This window comes from Arvicola amphibius, chromosome 6 (genome assembly GCF_903992535.2).
Source record: "Arvicola amphibius chromosome 6, mArvAmp1.2, whole genome shotgun sequence".
Taxonomy (NCBI): domain Eukaryota; kingdom Metazoa; phylum Chordata; class Mammalia; order Rodentia; family Cricetidae; genus Arvicola; species Arvicola amphibius.
In genome coordinates, this window is record NC_052052.2 from 10,893,359 (window position 1) to 10,910,433 (window position 17,075).

Genomic DNA, 17,075 nt, shown 5'->3' on the forward strand with positions numbered 1-17,075 from the left:
CATAATGTAAATATATGATATGCAGGGTATCTATTATGCGACCCCTGCAAAAAGGTTATTTGACACCCCCCACCCCCCGCAGGGGTTGCAACCCCACAGGTTGAGACCAATGTGCTAGCGGGACAGACTTGGGTGGAGGAAGAGACCAGCTGCCATTCAAACTGCAACTGAACTAGCGACCACATGTGGGCTCTGAGCTCTCAGAATCCAATCCCAACAGGCTGACATCAGGTGCCAGAGCCTCAACTGTTCGGCAGCCTTAGCTGAGCCCTACAGAGAAAGCCCGCTGAGAAATGAGGAGGCCTCAAATAACCCATTCCCATGAGGGACTGCTCCAGAAACCATCCCTAGGGCACCGGCCTATCATGTCAGCACTGGGGAGGTAGAGGCAGGAGGATCAGGGTTGAAAAACCAGCCTGAGCTCCATGGCCCCAACATGGCAGAAGGAGAGAACCACCTCCACCAAGTAGTCCTCTGGCCTCCACATGTAATCCTTGGCATGTATGTGTATGCACAAGGAAATAAATGTAATTTTAAAGTTTTTTTTTAAAATCCAAACAAATGAAAAACTTCCCAAGGTCCCATCTTCTCGCTACACCTCTTTACCAGGTCCCAGCCACCCAAATCTCCATTGCTTCCCCAGATCCTCCACTGAATTTGGGTTTGGTTTTGTTTTGTTTTTAAGACACGGGGTCTCAACATGTAGCCCTGGATGGCCTGGAAATCTCTGCATAGACCAGGCTGGCCTCAAACTCTGAGCTCTATCTGCCTCGGTCTCCTGAGTACTGGGGTTAAACGTGTGCACCGCCACACCCAACCCCACAGTGAACTTACCACTCTACCTCGCTGATCTGAAACTTTCCCGCGAACCCCAAACTTTCTCTGAGGCCACAGTTCTGCCCTGTGGTATTGAAGGAAAAACCTCACCAGCCCTTCAGCCTCCCCCACTTAATGAACCTCATTCAAGAGGCAACAGCTGCCACCAGGCTTGTCGAAGGAGGCAGAGAATCCAGGCCCCTGTCACTAGCACCTGTCCCTTTCCCGGGCTCTCACGCCTCCCTCACAACCTTCTCTGGAGGCCACAGCCCCCAGCACACTCACATATCTTTCGTGGTTACTTTTCCATTGCAGCCTCTGACCCTGAGATCCTAGGTCCTGAGAGCCAACTGTGGGTGCTGGGAATCGGGGATATGGTGGGAAACAGTGGAAGGACCTGATGCCTTCAGCACCCCCAGTTCTCCAGCTCATTCCGAACATGGGATGAGCAGAGCAGAGACCTCACTGCATCCCATCCACCAAGCTCCCACTTAGGATGGAGCTAGCTCATCTGCTGTCTTCCCCAGGGGACACGTCACCCTGGCTGCCAGGGAGCTGCCTCCGGTGCACAGGGCACACACATAGCAAGTACTCAGTGAATCTTGGGGTCGTGAATGAACCCATTCATGTTTTTTATATGTATAGCATGCCAAATAAAACACAAACACATCTGTAAACAGACAAGTCAAGACCTATTCCAGAGTCACAGGAAATCCACCAGCTCCCTGTGATAGCAGTAAGTCAGCCCATTCAGTATCACAGTGTGGGCCAAGGCTAAGGGAGCCCTCCCTCCAGCCACTCCCTGCAGCAGAGCCAGAGACCAGAGGGCCAAAGTAACAGCTGCCCACCCCACCAACTGCTCTTGAGAAAGGGCTGCTCACAGGCACACTGAAGATGCCCAAGGGCAATGCCAAAGCCTCTGAGAGGCCCAAGAGAATGCTTTTGATTTCTTTAAAATCAGCAGGAGGGGCTGGAGAGATGACTCAGTGGTTAAGAGCACTGGCTGCTCTTCCAGAGGACCTGAGTTCAATTCCCAGCCACCACATAATGGCTCACACCTATCTGTAATGAGAACTGGTACCCTCTTCTGGCCTGCACTCATACAGGCAGAACACCATATACATGATTGATTGATTGATTTTATATATATATATATATAGTGTTCTGCCTGCATGTACGCATGCACCCCAGAAGAGGACGCCAGATCTCATTACAGATGGTGGTGAATCACCATGTGGAGGCTGGGAATTGAACTCAGGACCCCTGTAAGAACAGTCAGTGCTCTTAACCACTGAGCCATTTCTCCAGCCCAATAAATATTTTTTTTAAAAAAAATCAGCAGGAAACAGAGATGGCTCAGTGGCTAAGAGCATTTGCTGCTTTCACAGAGTTTCACAAGTTTGGTTCCTAGCACCCACACAGCAGCTCACAACCGTCTGCAACTCCAGTTCCAGGAGGGCCTGATGTCCTCTTCTGCCCTCCTCTGGCACCAGGCACACATGTGATGCACAGCTATACATGTAGGCAAACATTCACGCACATAAAATCATCTTTACACTTAAAATAATAATAATATAATAATAGCGATAATAATAAATCTGCAGAAAAATATACAAATTGAGTCACAGTCATCTACAAAGGCAGACAGCCTGGAATTTGGACCAGTATTCTGATGGCAGATAGAGGCCCTGTGGGTTCATTCCACCTTGGAAACCCCATACTTCTAGCCAACCACATCTCCTGCCCAAATTAAACAGTAATTACCAAGGTCAGGAAAAGGCCTTGTCAGAACAGGTTTGTCCCCAAGCTGAGGTCAGCCTTGACTCCTGGGCCCTCACCCCCCCCTCCCCACTTAGGCCTATAAATGCCAGCCTGCCTCTACACCAGCCAGTCAGTCCTGAGCGCCTGATCATGCTGGGAATTACAGTCCTCGCGGCCATCATAGCCTGCGGTAAGCTTGGGAGTGGCGACGAGCTGCATCCAGTGGACTGTAAGATCAAGCTGGCCTTGGGGTGTCCTCTGCTCCCCAAGAAAGGCACTTTGGGGTCTTGTGTGGGTTCAGCTACTGAGCAGCCATGTGCCAGTTAAGCCACTTCCAAACTAGTAGGTGCTGGAGAAGGGAAGAACACCCTCTAGGGTGTGAGGCTTAGACGGGAGGCCTGAGCAAGGCCCCCAGAGGTGCTTCACCCTGCGTCCACTCCAGGGGGCCACTGGGTCTCCCTTTCCCACCTGTGTCTCCCTCTTAGGGTTCCTTTGCTCTCCCACTTTGGTAGCGTTCTCCCAGATTACAAACTGAGGGGTTCGATAGGCTTTGGTTTGGTTTTGGCGAGTGAGAGCCCTATGTCAGGCATCAAGCTGAGCTCTGTAGATGCAGGAGCAAACTGGACCATATACAGCTATCAAGTTTGTCCGTATCTCCATTCAACAGTGGGGACACAGAGGTCCAGTGATGCTCGGGCTCACATGCTGGCTGCCAGCCAGAATGCCAGCCTCATCTCTTCACATCAGAGCAAGCACACACTGACTTCCTAGACATGACAGTGTGGGACTCTGTGTGGCCCACACTGAATGCTCCCCAATATGCACGCTGTACACAAAAGGTCTGCTCCTTTCACTACAGGAAGCATCCCTCCTCCTTCTGTGTGACTTTGTTTGTTTGTTTTTCGAGACACGGTTTCTCTGTGGCTTTGGAGCCTGTCCTGGAACTAGCTCTTGTAGACCAGGCTGGCCTCGAACTCACAAAGGTCCGCCTGTCTCTGTCTCCCGAGTGCTGGGATTAAAGGCGTGTGCCACCACTGCCCGGCTTGTGTGGCTTTTTAAATGTGTCATGTGGCTTAATTCTCAGGAGATGCACAGATTGGTGTTATTCTACACACACACACACACACACACACACACACACACACAAGGGGTGGGGGGCACTGAGGCCCAGACAGCTAGGGGGACTCTGAGTAGAATATGAGCCACCACCACACCTGAGCTTCCCACCTGCCCCTTGTGGAGGGGGGGGCACGACACAACAGTCTGCTCACCTTCACGCCCTTCTCTCCCCAGCTTCCAGCTGTGGGAATCCCACAGTCTCACCCAACCTGTCAACCAGGGTGGTAGGAGGAGAGGATGCTGTCCCCCACAGCTGGCCGTGGCAGGTAAGCACTTCCTGAGGCAGCCACAGAGGTTGGAGGGACAAGGCTGGGGATCCCTGGAGGGCTGACATGTGGCCCTTTTGCAGATCTCTCTGCAGTACCTCAGGGATGGCGTATGGAGGCACACCTGCGGGGGCTCTCTGATCACCGAGAGACATGTCCTCACGGCTGCCCACTGCATCAGGTGAGCGGGTACCATCCCGAGACCTGAGTAACTAAGGCTCCAGGCACTGGGCTCTGTTCGCTGCTTGAAAACATTTCCTGTGCACCTACTACTATGTGCCAAGAAACAGCAAAGGCAACAAAAGCCAGCCTCGGGGGCTATTTTGTCGGCATGCTCTAGTCCACTGTTCTAGCAGAAAGTAGAGCAATAGATGAACAAGAAAATATCAAACAAAAAGGAGGCTGGAAGAGGGGAAGGGTACAGGCGGTTTGGGCTCAATTTAAAAGAAGATACCCCAGAACTGGGAGGGAAAATAAGAGGAAGGGAGGGAGGGAGTTAAAATAGCAAAATAAGGGAGCTAGGAGTGTAGTTAGTTGGTGGAGTTCTTTCTTAGCATATACAAAACAGTGAGCTGACTCCCCAGATGTGATGGGACCTGTAATCCCATCAGTTGAGAGGCAGAGGAAGAAAGAGTCAAGGTTAAAGGCTGCCCTTTAACCAGAATATCCTTGCATTTTGAGGCCAGCCTGGGCTAAAAAGAAGCAAGGGGGTGGAGAGTGAGGAAAAGAGGGAAGGAGGAAAGGAGAGAGGAAAAAAGAAAGAAAAGGGGGAAGGAAAGAAAGAGAGATGGGTTTGGGAGAAGGTCTCTCTGAAAGAGCAAGGACACAAAAGGAGGGAAGGAGGGAGACCATGGCTGATCTGTGGAGTCCAGGAACAGCCTGCCTGATGGAGGCACCTCTCTGAAGCTTGAGAAACACTGGGGCAGCCTCCTGCTGGGAGCAGAGAGTGAGGCTGGGGTTGGGGTGCCAGTGTGTGTTTGCAAGGTGCAGTTAGCCGCTGTTTTAGGAGGTGCCAAACAATCAGGGAAAGCCAGGTGTGGTGGCGCTGGCCTGCCACCCTAGCGTAGGAGAGTCCTGTTGTAGGGAGGACAGAGTCAAGCAGGAGTCACTCAGGGGGCTACTGCCATGTGGAAGTCAGAGGAAATGGTGACTTGGCTTCTCCTAGCCTGCCAGTTTAGGGCAGCAAGGCCATACCTGACCCAAGTCCCTGGCTCTAAGCCACAGGTCCTTTCTCTCCTCTTACATGGGGTTGATGGGAACAGACACTAACTACTTTCTTTCCCACAAAGCCCTGTTGTAGCAAGAGGACCAGGTCACCAAGGCTCTCAGTTTCTGGTTGGCCCTGCCAGAAGCCACTTGACGTCTCTTTTCCCCCTTCTAGTGAAACTTTAACCTATCGCGTGGCCCTGGGGAAGAACGATCTAACAGTGGAAGACGAGGAAGGCTCTGTGTACGCAGATGTGGACACCATCTACGTCCATGAGAAATGGAACCCCATCTTTGTGAGGTGAGTGCCAGCCCTGAGCAGCTGGAGCCACAGAGTCTCACCCCTGCACTTGGCATGCCCAAACCACAGGGTCACAAGATAGCACCCATTCACAGTGATCAAAGATTAGGATTAAGTACATAAGGGATCTCTATCTCCACGACCCCCACCAAACTCGTCTAGAATTCACCCAGCCAGAAGGCTGAGCCAAGTGTCACCCAGAGTGAGTGCCGAGCCCATGCGCAGACTGCAACAGACATGTGAGGTGCCACCCTTCATCTAAGCCTCACGACAGACAAGGAACTAAAGCTCCGCGAGGTTAAGAAATATAGTCCACGTGGAGTTTGGTGATACAAGCCTTTAACCCCAGTTCTGAGGAGGTAGAGGCGGGTGGGTCTCTGTGAGTTCAAGGCCAGCAGTTTGGTCTGCTTAATGAGTTCCAGGACAGCCAGGGCTACGTGGAGAGAACCTGTCTCGAAAAAACAAACAAACAAAAAAAAGTGAGGCCACCAGTGGTGGCATTAATCCCAGCACTCAGGAGGCAGAGGCAGGTGGATCTCTGGGTTAGAGGTCAGCCTGGTCTACAGAGAGAGTTCAAAGATGATAGCCAGGACTATATAGAGAAGCCCTGTCTCAAAAATCCAAAAAAAAAAAAAAAAAAGAAATATGTCCCAAATCACAGAGTCCAGTGCATGTCTGCCTGGGTCACCAATTTTTCTGCAGCAAGAGAGACTATTTAAATGAACCTGCACATGCCTCTGCAATTGCTTGCTACAGCTCACTTTCCAGGGGGGGTCATAACCTGCAGTTCTGAACATTTCCACTCTGTTACGCTGTCATGAACTGGCACATGAGGAAGATGCCACACCCCAGGGGACAGGTGTGCCCATTAGAAGGGTCAGCTGGGCAGGTGGCTGCATGGCTAGGAGCACCTGCTGTGTGTCTCAGTCCAGATTTCTGTTGCTGCAATAAATACCATGAAGAGAAAGAAAGGGCTTGCTTCATAGTTCCAGGTAACCGTGCATCACTGAAGGAACATGGAGCAAGAACTCAAGCAGAGCAGGAGTCAAGACAAGGTTTCCCTTTTCCTGTGTAGCCCTGGCTGTCCTGGAACTCGCTCTGTAGACCAGGTTGACCTCGAACTCCAAGATCTGCCTACCTTTGCCTCCCAAGTGCTGGGATTAAATGTGTGCGCCACCATACGCCCACCTTTCAGCGACACCCACAGTGAGCTGGGCCCTCACTCATCAGTCATCAAAATGCCCTACAGACTTGCCTGCCTACAGGCCAATCCTATGAAAAGTGCTTTTCTTGCAGGGCAGTAGTGGCTCACGCCTTTAATCCCAGCACTTGGGGGAGGCAGAGGCAGGTGGATCTCTGTGAGTTCAAGGCCAGCCTAGTCTACAAGAGCTAGTTCCAGGACAGGCTCCAAAGCTACAAACAAACCCTGTCTTGAAAAACCAAAAACAAAAAAACAAAAAAATTGCTTTTCTCAATCAAGATCCCTTCTTCCCAGGTGACCCTAACTTGTGTCAAAATGACATAAAATCAGACAGCACGCTGTACGAGCTTGAGAACCCGAGTTCAGATCCCTGGCGCCCACATGAGAAGCTACCTGTGGCTGGGAGAACCTCTAACCCCAGTGCTGTGGGAGGTGCAGACATGGGGATCTCCAGGGGCAGCTGGCTGTCCCCAGGGAATAAGGTGGAGAGTGAGAGAGCAGGACACCTGACACCTGACATCCATGCACGCGTGCATATGCACACACACACGTGTACATGCACACACACGCACGCACACATACACACACACACACACACACACACACAGTCATTTGTCCTCCAGAGTGTCCACCAGCTAATAAGCCACTAGGAGTTCTTTATCGGGGAATCTCTGGCCACCAAGGCTCAACACCCAGCACCACCTTCTACACACTTGCCAAACTTCTGCTTTGCATTCCAGGAATGACATTGCCATCATCAAGCTGGCTAACCCCGTGGAGCTGAGTGACACCATCAAGGTGGCCTGCCTCCCGGAGGAGGGTGTCGTGCTGCCTCAGGACTACCCCTGCTATGTCACTGGCTGGGGTCGCCTCTGGAGTGAGTACAGCCTGGCCCGGGACATCCCCGAGGCTTCCTGGAGGAGGTGCCGCTCAAGATCAGCCTGTCTCTCACGTTCTCCCTCCTGCCTGATAGTTTCATAGATTTTAAACCTTTGCTATAATGACAGTTAATATTAATTACTCAGCCCAGATCATGTGACAAGCACGTCACAAGTGAATGTGTTGGGAGATACCAGGATTAAATAGGCTAGAACTCATCAAGCATTTAGAAGAGAAATTGGCTCATTGCCTCAGCCACATAAGTAAGCTAAAAACAAAAGGCATGCCTGGTCATGCAGGCCTGCCTGTGATCCAGAACTTAAAAGGTAGAGGCTGGAGGATCAGGGTCTCTACATAGGGAGTTTGAGGCTAGCCTACGCTACCTATATCAAAATAAGAAATAAACTAACCAACTAATTAAAACCATCCTTTTAGGAGTAGGAGGCTAGTTCTCACAGCAAGCCAATGTCCAAGCAGATGTCAGCTGAACTAGATGGTTAAATAGAAATTAAAGCTATGCACAGCTTAGAGAAAGCATAGGCTAGCTCTTAAGGACATCATGGACAAAGAGAACCTTCAGATATATGCAGCTAAGAAGGAGCTCTGGAAGAAAATGACAGTTGAACCCTCAAGATCCTAACTGAGGCAGAGGGATCATAGGTAAACCTGCCTCAGTATAGAGTGAGTTCAAGATCAACCTGGGCAACTCAGGCAGACCCTGTCTCAGTACAGAGTGAGTTTGAGACCAGTCCCGGCAACTCAGGGAGACCCTGTCTCAAAACTACAAGTTTAAAGAAGGCTGGGTATACGGCTCAGTGGTAGACTGCTTGCCCAGCATACTCAAAGCCCTGGGCTTGATCCCTAGCACAGCAAAACAGAAAGGGAGCAAAAGTCAGACTCTAAACTAAAGACACGTGGTCTCTAAGGGACTGCGACCCAAAGATTTGTGCCACCCTGATGAAGGGCACACTCACGGTTCCCACAGCCTTCCACGCATCAAATGTCATAATTAAAAAGAAAAAGCAGCAAGAGAGAGAAAGACACCATACAACAGAGCTCACGTGGAAGGTTGTTTTTTGTTTTGTTTGTTTGTTGGGTTTTGTTTTTTAGTGGAAAGGGAACATGAAAAGGGGGATGGAAGGGGGGGACTGGTCTCTGGTGACGGGACAGGAGCAGCAGAGAGAAGAGAGAGATGGGCAAGGGGGAAGAGACAAAGAGACAGGCAGAGAAGCAGAGAGAGAGAGAGAGAAAGGAACAGAGAGAGAAACAGAGAAATGGGAGGTGGGAAGGGCCTTTTTTTTTTTTTTTTTTTTGGTTTTTCGAGACAGGGTTTCTCTGCGGCTTTAGAGCCTGTCCTGGAACTAGCTCTTGTAGACCAGGCTGGCCTCGAACTCACAGAGATCCACCTGCCTCTGCCTCCCGAGTGCTGGGATTAAAGGCGTGTACCACCACCGCCCGGCTGGGAAGGGCCTTTTAAAAAAGGGAACGCAGTGAATGTGCCCAGGAGGTGCCCTTAGTGGCTGCAGCTGAGAATGTAGCCCGTCAGAACTCCAAGGGCAGGCCAGTATGGATGCCTGAATACTAACACCAAAACCTGCCTTTGCCCAGTCCCAGTCTCCTGCTGGCTGGAGGCCAGAGCTATGGCTGGGCTGAGGGCACAGGCTGACTCCCTGGCACGACTGCTCTCTCCCCAGCCGATGGTCCCATCGCTGATGTGCTCCAGCAGGGCCTGCAGCCCATCGTGAATCATGCCACATGTTCCAGGTGGGACTGGTGGTTCCTCATGGTCAGCAAGTCAATGGTGTGCGCTGGGGGTGACGGCGTCATCTCAGCCTGTAACGTGAGTGTCTTGGCACCATACCAGGGGGCGGCTGGGAGGTGGGCAGAGCAGAGTGAGAGGGAGCCAATCAAACCTCTCCCTCCAGAAAGCCAAGCCCCAAAGGACCCTGCAGGCCTAGGGGAAAGCTGCCACTCCAGCCCACTCCTCGCTGCTCACCCCCAGTGCATGGGAACAGGCAGGGGCCTGGACGTGAGCGGCTCAACTTCAAGCCCCAACAGAGCCAGCAATCTGGTGGTCTGCCGAAGTGTTCTATAAAGTGGGGGGGGGGCAGGGGAGAGGTGGCTCAAAGGGTAGAGGGGACCTGAGTTTGATCCTCAGAACCCACGTGGTAGAAGGAGAGGACCGACCGACTGCCACAGCTGTCTTCTGATCTCCACACTGCCCTGTGACATGTATGCATGCACACAACATAAATGAAAACAAGAAAGAAAACGGGGCCAGGGCTGGAGAGGTGATTCAGTTGGTAGCAGTTGCCTTGCAAGCACAAAGACCTGAGTTCGAGCCCTAGAACTCATGTTGTAAAAATGCCAAGCGTGGTGGTACAGCTGAATCCCAGGGCCAAGGAGGTGGAGATACGAGAACTCTTGGGTCTAACTGGACAATGACTCTAGCCCAGCTGGCCAGCTCCTGGCCGAAGAGAAGAAGTACAGCTGAGGATGGCATGCAAGGGCATCTTCTGGCTCCACACACATACACCTATATCTGCATGCACGCTGGCACGTATACCCGCATCCTCACACACACACATATACATACATGCACACATGCATGCACGTGCACACATCAAAAAAAAAAAAAGAGACCTTAGAAACCACTTCACAGAGCCGCCAAGAGACTAAATGGGTCTATAGCAGCATGAAGTAGCTTCCCTTCAGGTTTCATACATGCTCCTGAAGGCTCCGAGGTGCCAGTCCAGGGAGACGAGGGTCTCAGAGTATGACCAGAACCACAAAACATCCAGGACAATGGGGAACTGTCCATTCTGAAACAGATAACCCTCTCTCCACACCAGCCTCCCTACTTTCCCGGGCCTCTTCAGGGTCTCCAGCCTCCTTGACTCTCTGGCAAGTTCACAGAAGATTACACACAGTGACCTGAACAATCAGGGAAACTGAGGCAGAGTCGGTTGGCATCATCCCAGACCACAGCAAACCAAGAGCTAGCTGACACCTCAGAGCCTCGCAGAATGAGGTCCAGGCAGTCCCTATACTTTCTCTGTCACTATCCCTCCAGTTAGTCTGAGGCCTAAATAATAGATAGAGAGGTCAAGGACTCAGCTCACATTCCCCCCAGCAGCCAAAGGCAGCCCTGGGGGTAACTGGAGCTGAGGCCTGCTGCTCTGTTGCAGGGAGACTCAGGCGGCCCACTGAACTGCCCAGCAGAAGATGGCTCCTGGCAGCTGCATGGCATCGTGAGCTTTGGCTCCTCTCAAGGCTGCAACGTACCCAAGAAGCCAGTGGTCTTCACCCGCGTGTCTGCCTACATTGACTGGATCAATGAGGTAGGTGTCCCCTACGCCCCTCCCTCTGCCCCTGAGCCCACTTCCTCATGTAGACTCTCCTTCACTGGCCCACATTCAAGTTCCGTTCTTCCACTCACTGAGAAACCCTAGCTGAATCCTTCTTGGAGTAGGCCTCGAGTCAGGAATGGGAATGGGGGGTGGGGGTGTCACAGAGAGAGCATGTGGGTGGCCACATAAAGGCTTGAGGGTGTAGGGACAGAGGCATCCTGGGCAGGGCTCCCAATAGGTATAGGATATGTTCTAAGCCTACACGGACTATGCTCTGAAAAGCTGGGAGACCCAGAGCCTTTGAGGAGAGACCAGGCCTGGCCATGTCCCTGCTGGGAACCTACTACCCTGAAGCGCCTTGTTCTGCCCCAGAAGGTAGCGAGTCCCAGAGTCACTCATAACAGCTTCTGTTCCACCAGAAAATACAACTGTGAAGAGCTGGTTTCAGAAGCCTTGCGCCCCATCTCCCAGCAGCAATAAAGCTCCTTCCATGAACATCTTGGTACATTCGTTAATGCCTTCCGGGGGTTCTCGGGTCTCTGAACACTGGAAACATACACCCTAGACCAAGCCATAGAGACGTTAAAGGCAGGTGTCACTTGTCAGCAGGAGGCAAGCAGGTAGCTTGAGGGGTCAGAATTAAAGTCTAGGGCCTCCAGCTGGTGGAGGCAGAGGGCTCCTTAAGGCCAGGTCACAGGAAGATGCATGGATCTCAGAGACAACCACTAATTCCTAGGGATGAGCACCCAGCAGATTCCTCCCACCCAGCACAATCTCAACAGCAGCTGTTGGCCAGAGGTGTCTGATTGAAGTAGGGTTTAATGAATCCAGAACCACCCAGTCTAGGAAAAGCCTTCACTGAATAAGAGGGGGAGGGAAATTGAGGCCCAGAGAGAGAAAGTGCTGGACTAGGTCTCAGGCATAGTGAGCCAAGCAAGAGCCACAGTGGACTAGGGACAGGAATGCTCTCAGGAGGTAGGTGATACTCCAGACCTGAGTAGCCAGGGTCTGGTGAGAAATATCCCTGCCCCTTCATCCCCTGACCAGAGGGTCCACTGGCCTGGGATGCGCCGGAAAGTGTGCCATTTGTCCTAGGGTTCCTATTTCTGTGATGAAACACCATGACAAGAAGCAAGTTGGGGAAGGAAGTGGCTTACACTTCCACAACACTCTTCATCCTCAAAGGAAGGCAGGACAGGAACTCGGGCAGGGCAGGGCAGGGACCTGAGGGCAGGAGCTGATGCAGAGGCCATGGAGGGGTCCTGCTTATTGGCTTGCTTCCCATGGCTTGCTCTCAGCCTGCTTTCTTATAGAGCCCAGGATGAACAGCCTAGGGGTGGCACCACCCATAATGGGCTGGACCCTCCCCATCAATCACTAATTAAGAAAATGCCCCACAGACCAATCTTAGGGAGACATTTTCTACGTTGAGGCCCCCTCCTCTCTGATGACTCTAACTTGTGTCAAACTGACACAAAACTAGCCAGCACAACTGACCCCTTGCCACCTGACACACAAAGACATCACTGTTAAGCCACAACATTTCCTTTCTTGTTCATCCCCGAGAGGACACATTAATAAGAACAACACAATGCAAAATATTCCAAATATTAAAAACCCCAATCTTTATAAATTCAAACACTTTAAAATTCAGTCTACCTAATTTCCAAAGTCTCTTTTAAAACCTAGAATCTTGCTGGGCAGTGGTGGTGCATGCCTTTAATCCCAGAACTCAGGAGGCAGAGGCAGGTGGATCTCTGTTTTCGAGGACAGACTGGTCTACAGAGCAAGTTCCAGGACAGGCTCCAAAGCTACACAGAGACACCCTGTCTCAAAAAACCAAACCAAGCCGGGCGGCGATGGCGCACGCCTATAATCCCAGCACTCGGGAGGCAGAGGCAGGCAGATCTCTGTGAGTTCGAGGCCAGCAGCCTGGTCTACAAGAGCTAGTTCCAGGACAGGCTCCAAAGCTACAGAGAAACCCTGTCTCGAAACCCCCCCCACAAAAAAAAACCACCAAACCAAACCAAACAAACAAACTTAGAATCTCTTTAAAAATCAAATATGGGCTTCTATTAAATCAAAAATAAATTTGATGCCAACTAAATACATTCTTACTCCAAGAGCGAAGAACCAGGGCACAGTCACAATCAAATACAATCAAATCAAAGCAAAACCAAACTCCAACTATAAATGACTCAGTATCCAGTGTCTGGGATCCACTCACCATCTTCTGGACTCCTCCAAAGGGTTTGGGGTCACGTCTCTGGCTCCACCCTCTGCAGCACACACAGCTTGTCTTCTAAGCTCCAGCTGGCTCTACTCCACTGCTGCTTCTGTCCTGGGTGGTCACCCCATGGTACAGGCATCTTCAAAACGCTAGGGTCTCTGCTGCAACTGGGCTGCACTTTCACCAATGGTCTCTCCTGGGCTCCCTTCATGGTGCCAAGTCTCAGCCTCTCTGCCTGACCCCTTCAATCCTGGGCCTTCACCTGCCACTGAGACTGCATCTTCTCCAGTGGCCTCTCCTGGGCTCTCTTCAGGGACTCTAACCCTGCGGCGCAGTGCCAAGCCTTAGCTGCTCTCCATGGCCCCGTCATACCTTCAAAACCAGCACCATGGAGTGACTCTTACCCTACAAGTCTGGCTGCCAATGAGAGTTTCAACCTCGGCCATGTCTGGAATACAGCTTCTATGTACTGACTCTCAGGAAACACATTCCTGAGATTTTACCTCAACAATGCTGGCCTCTTCTTAATCACCATTAATTTCTCAGCTCCAGCCAACCAGCATCGAGCGTCCCAGCAAAGCAAAGATTCCACTTCAGTAGCTCTGTATCTTGTTAATCACGGCTGGTTCTTCAGCCTCAGCAAACCAGAACCATGAACCCCCACCCTATTTTGGTTTTTCGAGACAGGGTTTCTCTGTGTAGCCCTGGCTATCTTGAAATTCACTCATTAGACCAGGCTGGCCATGAACTCAGAGATCTGACTGTCTCTGGACCCAGAGAATCTTAATTCAAAAATAACAAATGGCCCTGATCGAGTCTTTAAATTTCTCTCTGCAACTTCACGAGCCAGACCTCCATCGTTTCCGCTGCTCTCAGTGTTCTCGTCTTCCGAGCTCCCATAGAACAGCCCCTGAGGTCTCAACACTCAATAACTTCTCTAGCCCGACTTCTACTCCTTCCAGAAACCTCTGCAAAAGCCATGACCCCTTTGGGTGGGGGGGGGAGAGGCTCACATATCAGATATCCTGCCTATCAGATATTTACATTATGATTCATAACAGTAGTAAAATTACCGTTCTGAAGTAACAACAAATGATTTTATGGTTGGGGGTCGCACAACCTGAGTATTAAAGGGTCACAGCATTAAGAAAGTTGAGAACCGCTGCCCAACAAGCTGGTCTACAGCCTGGGGTTTTTGTTTTTGTTTTTGTTTTTGAGATAGGATTTCTCTGTGTAGCTCTGGCTGTCCTGGAACTCCCTCTGTAGACCAGGCTGACCTCGAACTCACAGAGATCCACCTGCCTCTGCCCACCAAGTGCTGGGATTAAAGGTATGTGCACCACAACTAGCCCCTACGGCCCAATCTTATGGAGGCATTTTCTCAACGGAGGCTTGTTCCTTATAACTGTACCTTGCGTCAGGTTGATATAAAACTAGCCAGCACACCGTCTACTGGGGCTGCACCACAGCCTCTGACCTCCTCCCGAGAGCCCCTAGTTACAACTACTGATTAGTCCATTAGCTGCCCTGCTCCTTCCATCAGGTATCAGCTGCTGGAGGCAAGGACTGTGGTGGACTCCCCTGCCCCAGGGTGCCACTCTCAGGAGTGGCCTTTGTTACTCAGAAAGTGTTAGGGTGTAAGGGTTCCCAGGTTCAGAGAAGATCCTTGCTCTGCAGTAGACAGAACACTGTGTGTGCGCATGAGTACGTGCATGCGTGCGTGTTCAGAAACACACACCAGGGGAACAGAAATGAGCTACCTTAACCAGGGTCTGTTGACAGTGGAAGTCCAGGAGGGATTCCTAGAGGTGGCAATGCCCAGGCTAGTTCTTCTTTTTTTTTTAAGTATTTACTTATTTATTATGTATACAATATTCTGTTTGTGTATATGCCTGCAGGCCAGAAGAGGGCAGCAGACTCATTACAGATGGTTGTGAGCCACCATGTGGTTGCCGGGAATTAAACTCAGGACCTTTGGAAGAGCAGGCAATGCTCTTAACCACTGAGCCATCTCTTCAGCCCACCAAGCTAGTTATTAAAATTGGAAGTTCCCTAAGAGTATTGCTGGTTGCTTGACCTGAGCATCCCCAGAAACCTTCTTTCATGCCTGTCTCTATGTGGGCGGTGATATATGCTCAACTCTTGCTGACCCCAGGTTCGTTGCAGGTAGGGAACTAGGGGACTCAGTTTTGGCCAACAGAACATAATAATGAGATAATCTGATGTTCGATGAGCTCTGTCCCTGAAGGTTTTACGTTCATCTCATCTCCCTAACACAGGCTGGTGAGGCTGGCTGTCATCATACACACCCCCTTTGACGGATGAGAAAACTAAGGTTGGAATGATCTAGTGGCCTTCCAGGATGGCTTAACTAGAAAGTGGGAGAGCTCGGACTCAGACATTGCTAATCTGGCTCCAGAGCACATGGATCAGAGCACAAATGTAAGGAGAAGGAAAATCTTCCCTGTAAAGGGAACCAACACACGCTGAAGTTAAACCTTGAATACAGGCTCGATGGCTGGAGCTGAGGCAGCCATCCTGTGGCGGTGTGAACTGCAGCAATACCAGCTCAGACCTTGTTGAGCTGATGCTGCAGAGCTGAGGCCAACAGCCACTCCCCTTCGAATTTCTTTGCTGTGTGAAAAAGGAAATGAAAATAAATCTTGTGGGGGGCCACAGAAGGTCAGAGGGCTTAAGTCTGCTCTCAACCTTTCAAAGTTACTGACAAAAGGTCTGACTTAAGGAGTGGCTACAAACAAGATGTCCTGACCGAGGGTGTGATTACATAATCTCTTAGGTGACTCTCAAGCCGGTCAAGACGACAGAACTGACCATCATAGCCTGGGCCCAGTGTAATCAGTGGGGTCCCCATAAGGAGGAGATGAGAGTCACATCAGAGACTTATGGATGAAGGATGACCCTCCCCCAGGAGGTCAGTATCAGGGAGTCATGAACACGGGGAGACGCCACAAGACAAGAGATGCAGGTAGTTATCAGGAGCTGGAAAAGGTCCCGATCAGTGGTTCTCAACCTGTGGGTCATGACCCCTTTGAGGATTAAATATCAGATATCCTGCATATCAGATATTTACATAATGATACATAACAGTAGCAAAATCACCATTATAAAGTAGCAACGACAATAATTTTATGGTTGGGATAACAACAACATGAGGAACTGTATGAAAGGGTCACAGCCTTAGGAAGGTTGAGGACTGCTGATCCAGACAGACTCTCTCTGCAGTTTGCAAGAGAAAGTCAGCCCTGTTGACACCATGACTCAGTTCTGAGGGATAAACTGGACTCCCTGTCTCTAGAACTTAAAGATGAGAAATTGACATGGTGTGTGGTGGCTGTTACCATAGCCAAAGTAACACCACGCACCATTGTGCCTGACAGAAGGAACCTGCCAGAGTCAGGGATAAAGGAAGGTCATGAAGAGTCCCTGGGGCCACTTGGGTGATAGCAATATTGGACGATTTGGTTGAGGGGCCATAGACTGGTGGGTGGAAGTGAGGAGGACTGCAACTCGGGTTTTAACTGCCCCCACCCCACCCCCGCTTTGAGACAGGGTCTCTATTATATAGCCCCAGATGTCCTGGAACTCACTATGAACCAGGCTGGACTTGAACTCACAAAGATTCACCTGCCTCTGCCTCCCAGTGTTGGGATTAAAAGTGTGTGCTACGACTCCCAGCTTTATCCCCCATTTTCCTCGTGGTGTTGATGAAGAAACGGCATTCACCTCAAAGGAATAAAATGCATGGTTTATTCTGGAGCCAAAGAGGAGTGGCCATGACCCAGGAATGTAGGTTTGGGTCTCCTCAAATACCATGTTCCAACAAGACTGCAATTCCATGATCTTTTTATAGTAACAGAACAAAGAAAGCCACAAATTAAGACACTGTTCAAGCATTTTGGTGGTGACGTCAGACAGGTGGGTTATA

At 50.8% G+C, this 17,075-nt stretch overlaps 1 protein-coding gene across 1 annotated transcript; it reads left to right on the forward strand.

Annotated features, from left to right (window-relative positions):
- Positions 1–2,727: 2,727 nt before the first annotated feature.
- Ctrc (chymotrypsin C) lies at positions 2,728–15,731 on the forward strand. Its single transcript, XM_038334365.1, has 8 exons — positions 2,728–2,767; positions 3,871–3,962; positions 4,046–4,143; positions 5,344–5,469; positions 7,411–7,547; positions 9,244–9,389; positions 10,738–10,890; positions 15,639–15,731. The coding sequence occupies exons 1-8, from the start codon at positions 2,728–2,730 to the stop codon at positions 15,729–15,731; spliced, it is 885 nt and encodes a 294-aa protein (XP_038190293.1).
- Positions 15,732–17,075: the final 1,344 nt, after the last annotated feature.